This window comes from Gopherus flavomarginatus, chromosome 3 (assembly GCF_025201925.1).
Source record: "Gopherus flavomarginatus isolate rGopFla2 chromosome 3, rGopFla2.mat.asm, whole genome shotgun sequence".
In the NCBI taxonomy this organism is placed as follows: Eukaryota; Metazoa; Chordata; order Testudines; family Testudinidae; genus Gopherus; species Gopherus flavomarginatus.
The window spans coordinates 185,681,200-185,702,233 of NC_066619.1; the positions used below are offsets into that span (position 1 = coordinate 185,681,200).

The following is a 21,034-nucleotide window of genomic DNA, read 5'->3' on the forward strand; positions in this document are numbered from 1 at the left end:
ATTTTGAGGCTCTTATTTCTTAAGGAAGAGACCTGTTATTCCACAAGAATGGCCTGTTTACCAGTTCTGTAGGAGTATTCAGTTTTATTTCTAATCTTTTTGAAATTCCTTGTTCTTGTTCTCTCACTGAGTTCTTCCATTGTTTTGTGTAGGTTCTCTGGTAGCAGCCATTTTAGCTACTGATGATGACTCTGGTGTAAATGGAGAAATCACATACACTGTGAGTGAAGATGATGAAGATGGCATGTTCTTCCTGAATCCGGTCACTGGAGTCTTTAACCTGACTCGCATGTTGGACTATGAAGTGCAGCAATATTACATTCTTACTGTCCATGCAGGAGATGGTGGTGGTCAGTTCACTGCCATCAGAGTTTACTTCAACATACTAGATGTAAATGATAATCCGCCACTATTCAGCATGCTCTCATACAGCACGTCCTTGATGGAAAATCTGCCTCCAGGATCTACTATTCTCAACTTGAATGTTACTGATGCAGATGATGGTATGTGTTCCTTTGTATTCTAAAATTCTGATGGCAAATGCATGTTGCATGTCAGCAAGATATTAAGGCATTTGCTCATGAATGGGCAAATAATGGTCATCCTTATAAACATTATTTATCCACAATAACCATACAGTTGTATCTGAAATACCCAGGTTTTTTTTAAAAATACCTGGATATTTTAGTTACCGCTGTGTGTAAATGGTGACTTTTTGATGGCTCACACTATGTTTTAGAATGTAAGGATCCTGATACAGATATCATTAAAGTCCATAGAAAAATTCCACAGACTACAGTGGAAGTAGGTTTGATACCTGTTGAATTATAAGATACTTATTACATAACATTAACATGTTCAAGGCACTATATAACGTTTATAAATCCAAAGTGATCCCTAGTGATTAAATCCATAATATACTTTTTAATTGGCGCATGTGTGAGTAATCTGGGACTCTACTGCTTTTGGTGTCCTTTTGAAGTAAAGCATTAAAAAAATAAACAAATAAAAATGTGTCCTAATCAGTGTGTTGTTATCATATGACTTTTTGTGTCATTCAGTGGAAACGTGTATGCACGTTTACAGAAATGCATAAATAAAGTTTTACAATTTATAAATATTTTATCAAGACTGTCAGCTGACCATATCTTCAGTAATGTTTGAGTGCAGTTCTTGATTCTGACATATCAAATATAATATGCAACCTTACCACATCTCTGTTTAATTGCAGATGACACAAAAAGTGATTACCCTTTCTCCCATTTAATATCGTTGTTTCAAAATGTAAACATTTTGCCATTTTTATCTACCTCTAATAATGTTATTTACTAGAAATTAAAAAACCTACTTCTGTATACTTCATATGTACGACAAGATCAATGAGATTAAGTTAAAGTCCTTATTTTTGTTTTGCAGGCTCTAACTCACAATTATCCTACAGTATTACATCAGGAGATAGCCTTGGTCAATTTAATATTGACAAGAATGGAGTCCTGAGCATCAAGCAGCCTTTGGATCGAGAAAGTCAGTCCTTCTATAGCCTTGTTGTTCAGGTTCATGACATGGCTACTCTACCAGCCTCCAGATACACAAGCACAACTCAAGTGTCTATTATTCTGCTGGATGTGAATGACAATCCTCCAAGCTTTATCTCTTCAAAGCTGACCTACATTCCAGAAAATACACCGATAGACACCATTGTGTTTAGAGCTCAAGCAACTGACCCGGACAGTGGTCCTAACAGCTACATTGAATATACTCTGCTGAGGCCTTTGGGAAACAAATTCAGTATTGGCACTATTGATGGTGAAGTAAGGCTCATTGGGGAACTTGACAGAGAAGCAGTTGCTAATTATACTTTGACTGTGGTAGCTACAGACAAAGGTCAGCCATGCCTTTCTTCGTCTACGGATGTAGTTGTAGTAGTCCTTGATATCAATGATAACAACCCCTTGTTTGCACAAAAGCTATATAAAGTAGAGGCGAGTGAAAATACTCTGACAGGAACAGACCTGATCCAGGTGTTTGCTACAGATGGAGATGAAGGTACAAATGGGCAGGTTCGCTATTCCATAATCAGTGGAAACACCAATAATGAGTTTCGGATCGACTCTGTTACTGGGGTGATAACAGTAGCCAAGCCTTTGGACCGAGAGAAAAAGCCCTCCTACTCGTTAACTGTTCAGTCATCTGATCGTGGAAGTAGCCCCAGGACAGACACCACCACAGTCAGTATTGTTCTGATGGACGTTAATGATTTTATTCCTACATTTGAGCTTTCTCCATATTCTGTGAATGTCCCTGAGAATTTAGGGACACTTCCAAAAGTTATTCTTCAGGTGAGTACGTTTAAATATGTGTTTACTACAAAACTATTTGCTTCATCAAAAATTAAACATCTACTGAGATTTATACGGTTTAATAATTACCTTTTTGAGTATAACATGGCATGAAGTGTTTTTCTTTACATAACTGTATAACAGTTCCCCTCCCCCCATCTTATATATATATTAGGATTTTAGAGGGCCATTTCATTCCCCTGGTTTTCACTTCCATCCCCACAGACCACCTCAACTGTTCTTTCTTTCTTTCTTTCAAACCTCCCTCCTTCTCTATTTAAAGTGAGGCACTACTGCAGTTAGAGTTCCATTCAGTGTGCTCAGACAGCAGCAGACACAATATTCCCTCCAATTTGACAGGTTCCTGCAAAAACTTCTATGGGTTTTGCTGAGCCCAAAGCTGGCTCAAAGGCTGGTTTTAACAATACATTCAGATATGGAGAAAAGGAGTAAATTACTAATTTTGTATTTTAAACTAGCACTTGTTTAAGACACTCATCACTCCTTTTAAATTAAGTCAGTTTGCTGTTACAACAAATTTGTAATAAAACCCCAGGCATTCTAATTAATTCTGTCACACATGGAGTATTTCCTGTTCCTCATAAAATACTTTGTCATTGAAGGCAATCTTGGTGACAAACACACACAAGCATGTACTCTTCATTATTATTATTTGTTATGATGTGCTTATGTCACTTTTGTAGGTTATAGCAAGGGATGATGATCAAGGTCTAAATGGCAAACTTACATACCTTCTTGTTGGTGGAAATGAAGACGGTGCCTTTACTCTCTCAGCCGGTGGAGAGCTCCACTTGGTACAAACCCTGGATCGAGAGACTAAGGAGCAGTACATCTTGTTGATCACAGCTGCTGATTCAGGTAAATCAAACGTGTAGGCCACCCAGGATTCATTTTTTTGCTATTTGCAAGCTTTGCAAAGCCTCATTTTGGTATATAGAAACATATTTGAAGTCTGTGTATTGTTTATAGTTATGATGTGTAAAGTTAAAGACCTTAAGTTATATGAACACACCTAGAATGAAATCCTGGTTCCAGTGAAGTCCATAGGAATTTTGTCATTGACTTTACTGGGACCAGAATTTTACCCTAGTTTTTAGATGCCTACATGGATGTCTGGATTCTACAGCCACAGAATTTGCTGCAGAATCCAAGTGTTCTTACCATAAAATTTCATAACAGTAAAAGCTTTTTTATCCGACATGTTGGGGGAACGAGGGGTGCAGGTAAGTAAAAAAATCCAGTTAACTAAGACAGAGGTGCAGGAGGGAGCTCAAGGCAGGGGTTGGGGCCCGGGAAGGGTTGTGAGGTGCCAGATCTGGGTGGTGCTCACTTTGAGTGGCTCCCTGTAAGCGGCGACAAGTCCCTGCTTCTCCAAGGTGGAGGCACAGCTAGGCAGCTCTGCACACTGCCTCCGCCCTCAGGCACTGCCCCCACAGCTCCCATTGGCTGCAGTTCCCAGCCAATGGGAGCTTCAGAGCCAGCGCAGATACTTCATTTGACTTAAATGGGACCATAATAACAATAAATACTTAAATCTCTTTACAAATTTTGCCTAGTTAAGCACAGTGAAATTCTAGGGGATTCCTGTTAAATCAGTTGATATAAATGTAGAAACATAATTCTACTTAGCAATAACAGGAGTAATGTGCCCAATTCTCTACCTATAGTAGCTCTGTCTCTCTGAAGCATTTTGTATTTTATCTGTTAAGATTTGCTTCTGGTTTTCAGCTTGTTTCCAGTAGTGTGTTATGTAGTGAGCACTCAAGCTGGGTCGGAAAGCAGTGCAAGCTGAAACCTTGAAAAAAAGTCATCTTTCTGAAATTCATCAGAAAAACAATCCTTTGGATTTGCTTTTAGCAGTGCAAGTAGCATCTTACTTAATAAAGTACCTCTTATTTCATTTTGTTGCTAATGAAAATCTCTTTCGATATCCAGATGAAATTAAATCTGAAAATTTATGAGGAGCACGTCAAAGGCAAAATTCTGCCTGCCCAAGCCCTGTCCTTTCCTCTCTCAGTGAATCCATGTAAGGGTAGGCAGAATAGACACCTGACACTCATAGACACAACTACTAAGAAAACTCAACTGCGTACTGTCCTGTGGATGTCCCTTCAGCATACCTGTAAAATTCATGCAATTTCATGTTTATTTTCCCTATGTTGTTGTTTTGTGACTGCACTTCTGCTGGTGTCCCCTGAATATTTAGGCTATGGGCTGATTTAGTGAGCCACGTCGTTCTCCAGGGTCCCCAAAGTCATAGCCAGCCAGTTTGGTATTAGCCATGATCCCAACCTGAATACCTGTTATCCTTCATAGCAGGTACTGGCAGAGCACATGCTGCTCCTATCTGCAACAGATGTAAGGAAGTCATGCATGACACTTCCTGTGGTGCTTCCTGAGACAATCTATCTGTGCCTACCCTGAACAGGCAGAATGCCTCAGAACAGTTCTACTGAACTGCTAATACTCGGCAACACCCTCACAGCAGTCCTCAGAGCTCAGAGGCCAAGATTTGGCTTTTAAGTGTCCCATATACACTGAAGACCAGATTATGATACCCTTACTCATGCAGAATAGTATTTTGTGGAGTAAGGTGTTATTCATTTGGAATAAGGCTGGCAAAATTAGGCCCTTTGTGAACATGTAGAGCCACACTGCACCTTGTGCACTACCCATTTAATAAGTGCAAGACAGTTGTACCACTCAGGAGCACAGGAAAGGAATTGCACTTTGGAGAAAAGTTCCTTCCCTGTACTCCTCTTCCTTCTGCATGGGAGTAATAATCTGCTAACAGTCCTTACTGATAGCAGGTTACTCCTCTTCCACTCCAGTCAGCTGCACTAATCAACATATAGTGAGGGTGGAGCCAAGGTGCTAGTCATTTTCTGCCCCTCTTTATCCGCTCCCTGGCCATGTGCGTGTGGAAGGAATAGAGATCTAGGGAGGCAGCGCAAGAGCGTGTGTTGAACAGGTGAATGTCTTAGCCTCCTTATGCCCCATATGGTTGCTCAGGCCAGGCCACAATCTGGCACTTTAAAATAGTTACTAAATGCCAGTTGAACATCAAGTTGTTTCTGCATAATAATTATTATTTTTTCTTTCAATACACTTTCATGCACAGTTTTCCAGAAGTACTCTGACAATCTGAACTAATAATAGGAATAAGGTTATTGATATTTCCTGTTTGTTTTAGTCCCTACATCTCCAGCCATCATTCTTGTCTTCACTAGCCACATTCCCTAACAACTTCTTAATCTAGGAACAAATTCTTCCCAGTGCCTAAGAAGTTGTGAGCATTGTGAACTCATATTTAGTCAGTTCTTGAAGTTTTAGAACCTCACAGTCATACTAAACACCTTGCAGGATTTAACCCCAAAGTCCCCTTTGTTCTGAATTAGAGAGCCCCTCTTACAGCATATGCCACCAATCAGAATACGTGAATGCACAGATGTGATTTATAAGTGGGAGTTACAGGCAAAATGATGAATTTTAGAATAATGTGATGGTGTTGCAGATGCTCCTCCAAAAACTCTAGTTGCATGTTTACCAAGACACCAACATGCAACCATTCAAAAGTATTTTTATGGGTCTGTTTCTAGCACATAAATCACTGTTTGGCTTAGTTGACCTTTCTTTAAGGCAAATTTGATGGGAGAAGAAAGGGTTTACTTTTTGCTCCATCTGGTGGAAATTCAGAGATAGATAGACATTAAACTCTGGCAGTGTGACAAAAATTGGAGCGGCAGCTTTATCTCAACTTCTTTAACTCTTTGAATGTTATTGTGGAGAAAATTTTAGCATTCCAACCATCACCATCCTTTTATTTGTTAATTGCATGGATATTGAGTAGCACATCTGGAAACCTGATAGCTGCCCCAATCTACTGTTGAAATGAACTACAACTGCATCATCTTGCATTTGCAGAATGGTATCTTACTGCACAGCACAGCTAGAACCAGATATGCAGCTGCTAATGCAAAGCCTTGTTCATGTGTTTTTTTTTCTATTTCAAAATAAACTAGCAACCTGATTACATGTAGGTTTAACACTACTCTGAAAAACAATGAGAGTGGATTGCTTGTTATAGTTAGCAGTTATTGGTATACCGCTTTGATTAATATGTTTGGCTATAGAGAATCTTTGTGATGAAGATTTGCATTCTTCCTTTCAAGCATGCGGGTGGGCAAAGGTTACCTCCATAGAAGTTGTGATCCATTAACATAGGCTTTTATATATGTGCAGCAGGAGATTATGCGAGGAGTTTACCTCCTTGCACAGCCCATGCAATGGCCACACATCAGAGCTATCCTTGTCAGCAGAAACTATTTGCCCTTTCCTCTTCCAGCAAGCAAATAGCCCAAAAAGGCATGTAGAGGAAGCTGGGCCATGGGCAGAGTGGACTGATGCTCCAGGGGGAGCAACTGGATGGACCAAAGTTCACCTCCCTGTGTTTCAAAGAGCCTCAGGGGCACAAACTCTCCCCTTGAGACTCTCAGGGAAGGCAAAGTCTGTAGTATTCCCTTCAGAAGGCAATGTACAAGACATGTAATCCAGCTTCATGTGAATAAGGATTAAAGGACTGGGTCCTCAATTTGGAGCCAGGCCATCATTGTTATGCAAATCACCCATCAACTCATAGTAAGGATGGGACTTTTCAGAACACTCAGTGTTGACCTAACTCTGTTTCCATTAAAATCAAAGGTAAAACTGAGCTTGTAGGCCAAATCTGAGAGCTTTTCAAAATCTCGCTGTGAATGTTTAGTGTCCAACTACCCTTTCCAACGTTTCTCCTTATAAAGTGAGTCCTTTCTGTTGAGATTGTGAAAAGGTGATTAAATATATCAGCATTTGACAAGGTATTTGAAAAAAGTGAGTTTCAAATGGAATGAACTGCTTCGGCCTGACTGCTTGTTAGGGAGTTATTCTCTGTTTTGATCTCTTCCACAGCAAAAAATATGTAAATTTATTTAGATCAACCCATATCTTTTAAACTAACTCTGTTTTTCAGTTCCAAAAGGTGTGCAAGAGAGACAAAAATAGATTTTTGTATTTGGCACAGATTCATATCCCATAATTGGTTTAAATAAGACAGCCTGAATCATAATGAGGTCAATCTGCTGTAGGCTTCTCTTTTATTTTATGGGCTGAGAGAATCATAAGACTAGGACGAATAATGCAGCTAGAAATTTAATTACTCTATACATATTTTAGCATTATAATTAGAAATACCCTAAGATTTTTTCCACTAGACAAATAAGGCACAGATCCTCAAAGGTATTTGGGTGCCTAACTCCCACGGGAGGATCCAGGCTTAAGCCTTTTTTTCTAACTGTGCCCTTAATCAAGAAAATTGTCTAGTCTATAAACAGAAACATGTATTATTTCTTAAATATTTCTGCTAGTTTCACTTGAAAGTAGTTGAGAACATGCCTTTTCAAGGAAAAATATGCCCTTTGAGGTTGATTTACCACAACCTAAGAAGGTTGATTCCCAAGTGCAAATGGTCTTCCCTCTCAACAGATGAGGGTTATTCCATTACCAACTAATACATGAGAACAAACAGTTAATGAGTGCCATTCACCATCAGGAAAAATTCCCAAAGGAAAACTTTGCAGAAAGTTGTAAAAAGAAAGTGCTCACAGATACTTCTGTATATGACACTACCTTGCCAGGCAGCCTGGGGTGCATACAGGAGTACCTAAGAATAACACTGAATACTGGTGTGATTCACTTTTATGGGTTAGCTTACTAGTCAATATTTGTCATTTGCTTTCATTTTCTGATTAAAAGAGATTTGTCTATTTGTAAAGGTCAATTTGCAGTAAGTATGTTTAGCTAGACTAAAGGAAATACTAAGTACCATTTATAGTATAATACAAAAGACAAAGTGAATTGCTACTGTATATTTCCCAAAGGAAGTAGCTACTGTGTGGAGGTGTTTCTACTCATTTATTTCAATCTATATTATTTATTACCATAAGGAATTTAGAGAGCTTCCACTGTGAGGAAAGTACAGTTCTTTCACTCCTCAGCTGGCTGTAGCTGATTTTTCAAGTTTCCTGTAGATTTGCTTCGGCAAATCCCTTGAGTGCCAGCACATATGCACATAAGAGACCACAAAAAGTTTACCATAGCATATGGCAAGCTTGAGTAGGACACAATGATATGCAATAATGTATCTGCAGAACAATGTGAAGAGAGTAATATGTTTTACCCTTAATACACCTCTACCTTTTAGCCAGTTGCTTTTCACCCTTTTCTTTGTTTCCAGATACCCACTTTCTCTTCCCTCCTTTGTGCTTTCCCCAGGTATAACCCCCAACAGACATCCACTTCTATCATTAATAGTCTGTCCCTTTCCCTGATCAAGTTAAGCATACAGTCACCAGCAGAGCATAAAAATTGAGTCAGATGCCAACATCAGTTTACAGTCATTTGTAGGGTTCTTAGCAAAACAGATACAATTCCATGAAACAAGGAGAACAGCAATGACCACATCATCTCACACATACAAACTTAAGTTAATACATTTACTCCTGCCAACCAGTAGTGCACAGTGTTACAATAAAGCTTTGTTCATTCTGTGCTGGATAGGCATGTGTTTAGGATGGCTCATCATCATCAATTTACTGAGAATGTTCCAAGTAAGCATGGTGACAAAGTGAGAACTGATATTGGCATTGCCTCTTAAATATATATCAGGTAGTTCAGGTTTCACCATAATACTATACAATATTGATTGAAAAGAATAAAGGCATGAAGTGAAGATTTCCAACTATGAGCTGTCATGAGCGCCATCTTGTTTGTTTTATATAGACTTGCCAGTTTTAGGTATGCAAAGCAGGTATATCTTTTTTTGAAAATGTATCTAAATAGGCCCTTCTCTCTCTAATACCGTATTGCTTATAGTTTAGGAAAGTAGGCTAGAATCATAGCTCTTGATACTCAGGAAGTCCAAAGGCAGGCAAGAATTATAAAGCTATTGGAAATGTAAACTGTTACATTCCTAAGCTGCTGTAGTTGCATCTTTTGCCTAAATGTTACTCCATACGCTATACTTAGCTTTGTAAATATTAGGCAGAAAGTGTTTTAAGAATACTTTCTTCATGGATATGTCACTTTTACATGAAACTGAGACAAATGTGCCAGTGGGTTTGGAAACTGCCAACTGTGGGAAATCGTGTGTGTGTGTGTGTGAGAGAGAGAGAGAGAGAGAGAATACTTCATCCTCTTGAAAGAATAAGAAGATAAATACTTGAGTGGTAACAGTGCTATGCAAGGAAAATGTCCTGCTCTTTAAAAACTATTAAAATTTTCCAGTCATAGTGATCTTAAACCCTGCTTAAACAGCACATTACACCTTATAAATTGGAAGTCTGTTAGCTAATTCTTCACCTCCAGGACGACAATTTCAGGAAGCTTAATTGCTAGGATAAGACTTGTAAAACATGAACATATGGCATGAATACTTATCCTGAAGGTTAATCTTCACCAGTTGTATGTGATATTTTTAAAGTACAATTCAATAACATGCAACCATGATTAAAGGGAGCTCACTGTGGGATACACAAGAGTCATAAGCAGACCAAATTGACTCGGTCAGCCGTTTCTAAGGGAACCAGCCTCCCCCATATTTGCTGTCTACAACGACTTAAAGAATAAGTAATTGTTGGTTTAAAAACATGTTTTTAAGTTCGTCTCATTGTTTAAGTTCAATTTTATTTGTTAAAAATGTTGAGTCTTTGAGGCCATTTGTAGTATGTACCCCTTGTGCCCACAAACATGTATCTTCACCTATTGCAGCCTCAGTGACTTAAACACAATATGAACAAATGAAGATGTGCATGTTTTACAAGTGCATGTGAACCGTTGCCCCAAAGGCTCTTTCTATTTTTCTTTTCTTTTTTTTTTCAAAATGCATCTTTTTGCTGGGAAGCTTAACATAATTCTGGGTAAAAATGCTGTAGTTTTACTATGCATATCAGTCTTCTCTCAGAAGCATCCCAAATGAGTTGCACTTTATGCATCATTAGATTACAGAAAAGTTCTAAGGGCTCTATGATATGATAGATTAATGCCCAAGCCTTTCACTGTAGGAGATCTGAGTTTGATTGCAGCAAATTACTAACTGGCATCTGTTTAGGTCGCAAACCCATTACAGACATTATTGTGGGGAGCTTGCACAGTATGGGCCAGCACTAGTCATGGCTCTAAATAGACCCTGCCAGCCTTTCTCTTTCATGGTCAAAAGGGCTAGTGTGATCCTTGGTTGCATTATCAGGTAGATATTGAATAGGAGGAGGGAGTTTATTTTACATCTGAGTTTGGCACTGGTGCTGCTGGAATACTGTGTCCAGTTCTGATGCCCAAAGTTCAAGAAGGATGCTGTTAAATTGGAGAGGGTTCAGAGAAAAACCATGAGAATGACTGAAGGTTTAGAAAACCTACCTTGTAGTTATAGACTCAAGTTGCTCAATTTATTTGGCTTAACAGTGAAGCTTAAGAGGTGACATGACCACAGTTTGTAAAAACCTACTTCAGGAATAAGTATTTGATAATGGACTCTTCAGCCCAATGGCTGGAAATTGAAGCTAGACAAAATCAGACTGGAAATAAGGTGTAAATTTTTAACAGTAAGGGTAAATAATCTCTGGAACAATCAACTAACGGTTGTGATGGATTTTCCATCACCAACAATTTTAAAATCGAGATTGGATATTTATATGCTCTAGGAATAATGATTGGGGAAGTTTTATTGCCTGCGTTATACTGGAGGTGTTCATGTTGGTGCATTTTGGCAGGTGCCCAGTGCAGGTGTGATCAATCAGTAGGATCTAGTTCCCTCATACACTGGAATTGTAAATGGATTAGGAAAAGCATCTCCTAAACAATTGGGTTTTAGCCCATGAAATCTTATGCCCAAATAAAATTGTTAGTCTCTAAGGTGCCACAAGGACTCCTTGTTGCTTTTGCTGATACAGACCAACGCGGCTACCGCTATGAAACCTATCTTCTAAGCAAGCTGAGGGATGGGACTGGTGCTCCTAATATCTGGTACAATAGAGAGACAACCCTTGAATGAAGGGAGTAAGGGTCTGTTCTGTGGTTCTGGGACCAGGTTAATGGGGTGGGGAGCTGGCAGCAGCCTTTCTCCAGGTAGTACAAATTACAAAAGGAAGGATGACCTGCACTGGACAAGTTATTTCCATGAAGTTCCTAGATGTATTACTTAATAAAGTCACAGCCAAGTTAAACAACATTCCTGGTTTCTTCCCTTTCTTCCTGTGGTGTCCAGGACAATGATGGTCTGATATATTTCTAGAGGATCAAGTTCTCAATCCAAGATTTCAGAGTAGGACGCAAAGGCCCTAGTGCCTTTGTAATTTTATAAGGATTTCAGATTAACCAATATAATTATCTTTTAGTTTCCCTGAACCAGTTGTCTTTTTAGTGACTAAAGAATTTTCTGACAAACTCTGAAACTATTAGGTTGTGAGAGGTTAACCCTATCCCTTGAGCTCATCCAGCTCTGCAGCAATCCCTTTGAATTTTGAGCTCTGGTTGTAATTTCTTACCTTCAGTTCTCCTGTTTAATCACACAGGCAACTGAAACCTCAGTTTGATGCAGACAAAGTTCATAGACACTAGTTATAAGATCATTTTTTTTATAAAAACAAATACACTTTTATTTTAAAAAAATAAAAGGATTATAAAACAGAAATAACACAATAACCCCTCCTCTCATGTATATATCACCTCACACAAATGTAAAACATTAGGTAGTAGTGTTAGTCCAAATGAGCTACATTATATGATGTGGTGGGTCTCAGACCTTGCTCCATAGAACCTTGGCTGGAGCTGGTCAGAAATTTTCCTCTGGAATAATATTCTGTTGGAAAAATGCCAGTTCATTGAAATCAAAACATTCTATGGGAATTGTCGATTTCAATTAACCTTTCAAAGGAAACCAGGCAGCTTTCCTGATGCTTGCCTGCCTATGCACCTCCCCAGCAGCCCGCCGGTAGGGTTGCCTGCTTCCCTGGCTCGTTGGCCAAAGTGCAAAGGCATCAGGGCTCCCAGGAGCGTATTTTGTTTCTGAAACACCAAAATGTTCCAATTGTAGGAATGTTCCAATGTTTCCTAAAAGAAATATTGCAGAATTTCACTCCCATGAAAGTGTTCAAGCTTTTGGTTTCTTATCCCAATTTAGGACAATACTTTTCCCCAAACCCTTGACATTTTTCATGGGAGTTAAATTTACTTTCCTGGTGACTTTCTCTAATTTTGTTCCTTCTGAGTAAAATTTCAGATTTTCTCTGACTGAACCCAGGAAATGCTTCACTTTTATGATACTTAATAACATGGATCCTTAAAAATACTCTAAATGCAACCTCTCATAACAAACCACCACCTTCAGAATTGGAACTAGAAATCTATTTATAAAGCTCTGAAATCTAAGTCTTTATCTCTTAGAGCTCTTCTTCAAGCATTACTCCCACCCATGTGAGGTTGGCTCTTCAAGTCCATCTTCTCCACTTTAGTCTGTCTTGAAGCAGTTCATCAGAAACTTCACAGTTAATCACATCCTTTTGTATAAGATTCATCCATCTAGTTTTGGGCCTTCCAACCCTTCTCGTACCCTACATATTTAAGTTTAAGAAGCTTGTTTCCTATATATTCTTCTGATCTTATTTTCATATGCCCAAATTATCTAAGCCTGGATTCTCATTTTCCCACCCCCTGTAATTGGTACCACCTTGTTACTGGGTGTATAAACCCCACATGAGGATAGAAGAAGTTAAGGGCCAATTCTGTGCCCAAGTTGCCTTGGCTCATCGCACCACAGATGAGGAATTTAAAAGATAGCCAGACAGCTCAGAAAAGGGAGAATAGCAGATAAAATAGGGGGATGGACTTATCATGAGAACCCCGAAAGAGTCCTTGCTGCAGGGAAGAAGAGCTCACAAGCAGCAGCTACCTCAGGCCCCAGGGGAGGGATTAATTTGTTATTAAGGATTAAGGAATCCTTTGCTCTGTTTTTTCTTGGATTGTTTGTGAGGCTGTGACCACACCCTGCACTGAGAAACTGAGTGGCAGGAAGTGATCCAGGGAAGCTTGATACTGCTTAGTGAGAGCCTTGTAGTGAGGGAGGGCCCAAGCTCCCCTGCCCCTTTGAGATAAGGGGGAAGGCGAGGTAAAGATATTGGAAGTTCTGAAATAAGGGTGTGAGGACTTCTGAGGTCTGGAGTTGGATTAGAAACTCCTTTTTGGATGATACTGGAGATTTATACTTTCTTGGACTCGATTACCCTAGAAAGGGATAGACCTCAGTAGTGATCTGGCTGGAGGTCTGAATTACTATCTACTATCCACTGCCATGCCAGAGTGGTCATCAGCAGGGGATACTACAAATGGGAGAGTTGTGATCCAGGGACCTAACCACTGGGCTGTATCGCCAGCAAGCCCAGCCCTGTCACAACACAATTAAAACTACTGTGTCAATATGTTTACACCTGCTTGCTCCAGGCACTTCCATGGTTGTGCATCTGAGAACATTCTTATTTTTCACGTTGCTTGATGCTTCTGCAACTTCTTCTAGGACTGGTGCCACCACACCCTGGTTTGGTTTTATCATATGGCAGGGTTCTCTTGGATTCTGTTCATTCATAAGCCTTCAAAGTAATTTCTCCACTTTCCTTAATCTGATTCTCATTGATTAATTCATTCCACTTTCATCTTTAATTATTTTGATCTCACTAATACCTTTACTTTTCTTATTGCAGGTCTTTGCCAATCTAAATGTTTCTTTCTCATCCTCCTTCATTTCAAGATTGACGTATAAGCCTTCCTTGAGTTTAGCTTTAGAGTCTGCCACCTTTTACTTTTTCTTTATCTTTTTGGCTTTTTTGTACCCCTGAAAATCCTGCTGTGGGATTGTCGCTTGCCAAAGCTTAAAACATTTTCTTTTCCTTCGCAGCTTTCAAATTTTCTCATTCCACCACCAAATCTCACTGGGGAAAATGGCTCTTGCTTGTGTCACCAACTAGGTTCTTTGTACATTCTTGAATTTTGCCTTTACATCTTGAGCTAAAGGAAGTTATCCCTTAGCTGTCACCTGTTACATTGGTGGAAACAGGACTGGCTCCCAAACCATCCACAACAAAAGTCATTAATAAGATACAATTTTTTAATACAAATATATTAGGTTCACAAGTTTTGAAAGGGATTTAACTACATGAAATTTTGAAGATATAATGAAAAACTGTTTTGGAGCTAGAGGAAGATAAAAGTCAGTTTTTCAAAAATAGGTAACTTTTAATGACCGATAACCCAAAATTTCCTTCAGATTTTGTATATACATTCTCCTTTGTGTTCAGGGTAAAATTGAGAGTTTTTAAGCCAAATTCTTATTCCAAGCTGAGTTACATGAACACTAATATACAGCTTCATAATGAATGCTGTTTGCAGACTTTACTGTGAAGAGGTTACAGCATCTCCATAATTATTTAAAAACACACCAACATGGAGCAGTGGACCCTGTCTGCCTTTTAATGTGTTTAGAAAGATTGGCTGCTCCGCTGTGAGAAAAACCTCATTTACTTCATGAAAAAGTTAATGCTTTCTAATAACACACACAACTTCGAGTCTGGGACCCATTCACTGAATATTTGACTGCAGGAATGAAATCAGCTTTGTTGCAAAGCAACAGATTTCAGTTAAGCAAAAATTCCATTTCTTTTGAATTGCTTTCCATGTTTCAGGATAATGATGTGTTTAATTTACGGGGGCCTATGAAAAATTGTAATCTGCTTGCAGTTTGAACTTTAGTTAGTCATTTGGTCTTATTCATTTTATTTTACTTAATCTTTCTGTGTTCTTTTGGTAAAGCAAGTGTCTGTACTTTTTTTTACAAGTCTATTGTCAATTTTCTAGCACTTAATTGTGATATTTTAGTACTTACAGAGACTTCAGGCTTCTGAGTTTTGAAAGGAATAATAGCTTCATTATTTCCAAAATTGTAAAATATGTCACAAATGACAAGACCCAGAACCTGTGCATATTTTTAAATGAACAATGTGTAGATCACAAACTAAACAGCATATTTCTGTTTTTGTATTTTCTTGTTTTTCTCTATGCTGTATATATAACTTCACCATATAACTGAGGTGTTTTGCTAAACTTTCTATTAACATATTCAGGAGTTGCCTTGCCTGGTATTTGTCAATCTCCTCTGACTGTTTTCTTCTGTCAATCCAGATTCACTAAACATTTTTGTAATCATTTCTCCTTCCATGCCAAACTGCAACTATGGTATTTAAAGCTGAACATATGTTAGAGAAAACACTGTCATGTACTTGAGCATTACAGTAGGTCAAAAGAGCTTACTCTGCCCATGTGTTCCAGAATTAAACCAGATGAAGATAACAGGTGTTGTTTCACACTAACCATATAGTAATTAGCAGAAAATATAACTACAGTGATCTCTCCTTTTGTGTATCTTTAAATGTACATATGTGCAGAAAGAATGTCTAATGGTGAAAGGGAGGAAATATTTAGTTCCATACATTTGGTGTGACTGCATTACTCATGAGTATTAAAGCAAAATGGAGGCATAACTGAGTACAGCACCACCATTCATTTCTGTCCATGTCATTTTTTTTCTCTGTGTTTGTTATTCTGGCTGTGTGGAGTGGAAATTCTGTGAGATGAAACTATACCTACCTGTACTGTGTCTACTACAACCTACCTGCAGTTAGTTTCCTTACAATTCTGTATGGTGGAGGGAGTCACTGTTTGTTCCCCCTTCCTCCTATGGAAAAATGTGGGTGATTTCACTGTCTAAAGCTGAAGATTTTCTGATATGCATGCATATCATGGGAGACCAGCCAGAAGAAAATGTTTGCATGTGGAGTAGAAGAAGGCCGCTGATAGATCTCCTCCAAAAGTACATCTGAGGTTGGTATAAGTAGCATGAAGCAGAAAGAGCACCTTGCTTCTGCACAGCTGCCCACCCTCCAGATTCCCTGTAGCTTCTTGGTAATATAGCTTCTTCACAGCTCCCATGCTTGTGCCAGCCCTGGAACTTCCTTTAAAAGTTCACTGCACATAGGGGGAAAATGGCACAAGCCACAGCAACCTTGGTCTGTAATGTGCACCAGTTTTCCCCAGAGATTTGGAGGAGACCTACCTGCTGTCTTCCCTATCACTCCTCCCCATCCAACTGTTTTCTTATATGCCTGGGGGTGGTGGTTGTTGTTGTTGTAAATATATTAATGTAAAATGCTTATCTTTCTGAATTCAGTACTTTTTATTACTGAGGTTATCAAAACATTCTAAAACAATCCCAGATTACATGAGGATCTTCTGCGGGCATTTGTCTGAATTTATTTTTTATAAATTTATATAAGTTTGATTCTTAGTGACTGACAAATAGAAAGTAAACTCTTATATTGGCTTTCACATAGACCACTGGTAATGTTAACCAGGCTTTGAAATTTCAAAGTCATAGCAAATTAAAAACTAATCTATTCCTCCAGATTTTAAAGATTTGCTTAAGCTGTCATTCTAATCATCTACATTTCTTCAGTCAGTGTTAACATTAAAAGCCTGTGTTTTATTAATTATCCAATGAATGCCTGACTTTTTTCTCCTCCTGAGTAAAACCTTTCAACCTGGATATTCTGTGCTATTGCAGGATCCATGTGTTTTTTGTTTTGAAAAAATGTGATGATAAAACACTATAGAAACATTCTCAAAAAAGAAGGCACCCTCAAAGAAATACCATTTTTAAAAAGATTGAAAATAAACCAAAATATTACTAACATTACGATAAATTACTGACAATAGGCCACATTCTGACATTCTCTCACCCTATGCAACCTTACTGAGGTTTGCACAAAATTTGGTTCATGTGGTCCAAGTGTGAGTACATGGGCATACAGGGATTGGGCAGAAGGAGTCCTCTGCAGAGAAGTCTCTTGTCACTGTTACTGTTTATCATGCTTGCTTCATTATCAGGAGTCCAGTTGATTTAAATGGAATCACAAACCTCTAAAAATGACCTAAGATACCTCGTCTACACCCCTGTATGCCATGATTTTAAGCTCTAGAATCTCAGGACCTTCCAGGGCTCAGAATGAGTTCTAAGTGGGAAGCAAGAAATCTTGTTGTTCCAATGAGATAAAGCTCTATTTGTTAGCACTGTTGGTTTTTGAGATATTGTTTAGATAGATTGTTTGGGGTGTTTTAAAGGGCAATTGTTTGTGGTTGTCCAGAGGTTAGAATGTTAGGATATGGACTGGAGCTTGATTACTGGGCAGAAGGCAGCAGAGGGGAATCAAAGATGCATGATAAATTAAATAAAAAGTTTGGACAATCTTAGGGAGAGCCTGATCCTGGAGAGTGATCACTCCTGTTGGCTTAAAAAATCTTTTGAGGGCATTCAGCATCTCTCTGGAGGAACTCGGCACCTCACAGGATTGTTCATTACAAAACAAAATATTTTCAGTTCACTTTTAACATGAAAACTACTAGCAGTTTTGTTTGTGTAAGAAAGCAATATTTGGGCCTGATTCACTATTGTGTTACATCAATTTTAATTTTTAGCATGTTCCTTAGTGCTTTCCTGAATACAGATGGTACTTTCCCTATTCACAGTCAAGATTTGGAGCCACTGCTGTAGATAAAAATCAATGTATTTTGCATTAAAAAGGCATGGAACCACTCCTCCTCCCCCACCATACACACCCATCATCATCATCTTCTCATCCAAAAACACCTGTACAGAGATGGGAAGCAGTACAGCACCATCATTCATTCCTGTCCTTGTTTTGTTCCTCCATTTAGCCCAGCCAGGTCATGCCTCTGCATCTGATATCCTACCATCTAGTCGATGGTTGACCTCTAGGTCTACTGTCTTTGGTTACATTTGCGTTATTTTCTTTGGTATCCTGTCAGCTGTTTGTCTTCTACAATGTCTCCACTGTTGTAATCTTTTTGATTGCAGCCAATCCATAGTCCGATTTCACAGAGGAGCCTACTCTCCTAACTTTTTCTTAAAATCATTCCATTTTACATCTGCCATCTTCCAAAGAACTCTCATTTCTACTATCTACAGTCTTTTGATGTCTGTTTCATTTAATGTATCTGTTTCCAAACAGTTATATTGTTAGTACACTGTTTTGATAATATTATGTTTGGTTTCAGGTGAAAAAGCATCAGTTCATAATTTCATACAGCACTTGTAGCTAAAGTACATCTCCTTTTAACCTCATCTTTGGCACTGATCAAGCTTCCTAGGTACATATAAGATTTTTCTTGTTCTGTGACTTCATTGCTTCATTTCATATCTCTTGTCCCTTTTCCAAGATACAATAAATGAGAAGGAGATAAAGTGGTTGTAAGTTCAAGTCGACTACACCAATTTTCCAAGAAAGCAAAAAGTATCATTAATTCAAACGTGTGTGTTAGTTGTACGTCATCTGCAGAAGCTAAAGAGTTTCACTCTTTACCCAATGTCACACCCTCCCACTCTCTCACTCTTAATGTGCAGTTTAAAAACATGATGAACACTGCAATTCCAGGCCCCTTGTCTTAAACCAAACTTTGATTTGAACTAGTTACTTAATTATCCTCCAGTTCTTACAGTACTACAGGAGTCTTTGTACATAACTTTTATAATTGCAGTTATCATATCTGGAACTCCAGGAGATATTACTACTTTCCTCCAAACTGAATCAAAAGCCTTAGTGAAGTTGATGAAAACTGCAAACATCTTTAATCCCCTTCTCACTCCCCTTGCCCCCCCATCAGCTGTCAGAGTGTGAATATCTGATCAATGGAACTTCTGCCTGATCTGAAGCCACACTGTTCCTTCTCTACTACTTCCTCTAAAACTGGCATTAATCTGTTGCCACCTATTTTCATCATGATTTTTCCTAGTACTGATAATGATCTTACAACTCTGTAATTATTCTAATCAGCAGGATCTCCTTTCTTGGGATTGATAGAACTATTACATTTAGCTAGTCACCCAGTACCTTCTCTTGCTTCTATGCCTTCTCATATATGTTTTCCCTAATACTTTGATAACACTTGTCCTGTTTGCTTTTATCAGCTGAGCTGGAATATTGTCTATTCCTGCAGCTTCACCATTTCTGCTTCTTTTCCTATTTCTTTTTCTGATGGTAGTTTAATGCTGAGATACATTTTGTCTTGCAAGCTGCCCTGTTCCTCTAGCATGTCTAGAATGCTTGCATCTGGATGAACTTCAGGGTTCTGCACATTGTCAAAATGATCCTTCCATATTTTCAGCACTACTTTGGCATTTGTTGTCAGTTCACCAGTGACCATTCTTACCACTTACATCATTGGCCTGACTGTGCTTCCATACAACTTAACCTCATTTTCATATCTTGTTTTCTTGATGTCTTATCTAGTTGTTGAACCTCTTCTTTCCAGAACTTCTGCTTGCCCAATTTTTGTGATTCACCACATTGTGCAATGCTTTTACTACTTCTGCTTTACCAGCAATCTTGAAATGTCTATACTTTTCCTTCAGTGTTCTTGTTTTGGTGCTTGTCCAGGTTTTCATTGTTTGGTTAGGCCTTCCAATAACTTCCTCAGCTGTATTTTGTATCACTTCCTTGAATATTTTCCATCCAGTCTGTGGTGAGATTTCTTCATCATTGCAGATCAGTGGTCTGAAATGTTCTTCAAACATCAACTTTTATACCTACCTCACAGAACTATCCTTTCACTTATCAAGATCAAATTTAGCTCCAGTTGCAGTCACCTTTTTCTTGGACTTTAACTTCATCTGAATCTTTTCCATTAGTAGACATGATCACTGCCACATTCGGTATTCCTATAGACTCTTAACATCCAACAGTGCCCAGTGCCTTTTACTAAAAATAATGTGGTCAATCTGGGTTTTAATTTAACTGACTGGTGAGTTCCGTATAACCTTGTGTATATCTTTGTGAGGAACCACTTACCACCAATAATCAGATTGTGCATCTCACAGCAAGTTTTTAACCTCTCCTCATTATCGTTTGCTGCCCCAGTGCTATGTGGTCCAACGCTGCTCATTTGCTTACCATGTCATCTACCAACCTTTTGCATTCATATATCTCATTATTAAAATCATATCATGACCAGGAATCTCATCTACAATGCCATCTAACTGTTGATAAAATCCTTTTGTCTCTTCCTCTTCTGCTGCTTTTGTTGGTGCAGATCAGCTCATCAACAGGAGTAGTAAATCTGGCTATGAATATCCTCTCAAATGTCAGTTTCCAGCTGCTCACTGAAGTCACTGTTCTCTTGTCCACTGCTATAGCTACCCGATCCCTTTGCTTCGCTTGTCCACCTGAATGTCAGGTGTAAAGAAAAATATAATTTCCAACCGTGAATTCTCCTGTATCCAGCCAATATGTCTCCTGTATGGCAGCAAAGGAAACCTATAACTTCCTTTTTTCTTCTGCTCCTAGCTCAGTCTGTACTAGAGCGAATAGAGTTCTAACATTCCAGCTCACAGTACATGTGATATGTTCAGCCGTTATCTGAAATCCATGACCATTTCCATTTTCTAGGTTTGACAGGCCTGGGTCAAAATCCATATAAGTCAGTCTGGTTTGCTGTACTCTAACAAGTAAATTTCAGGTATAATGGCT

General features: G+C 38.7%; 1 protein-coding gene across 2 annotated transcripts in view; it reads left to right on the forward strand.

Moving 5' to 3' along the window:
* Positions 1 to 21,034, forward strand: part of FAT4 (FAT atypical cadherin 4) — a 224,156-nt gene that overhangs the window by 122,458 nt on the left and 80,664 nt on the right. For both annotated transcript variants that reach the window (XM_050946189.1, XM_050946190.1), the window contains exons 4-6: positions 153 to 503; positions 1,417 to 2,339; positions 3,044 to 3,218. In XM_050946189.1, coding sequence (XP_050802146.1) covers positions 153 to 503; positions 1,417 to 2,339; positions 3,044 to 3,218 — 1,449 coding nt within the window. The remainder of the gene's footprint in view (positions 1 to 152; positions 504 to 1,416; positions 2,340 to 3,043; positions 3,219 to 21,034) is intronic.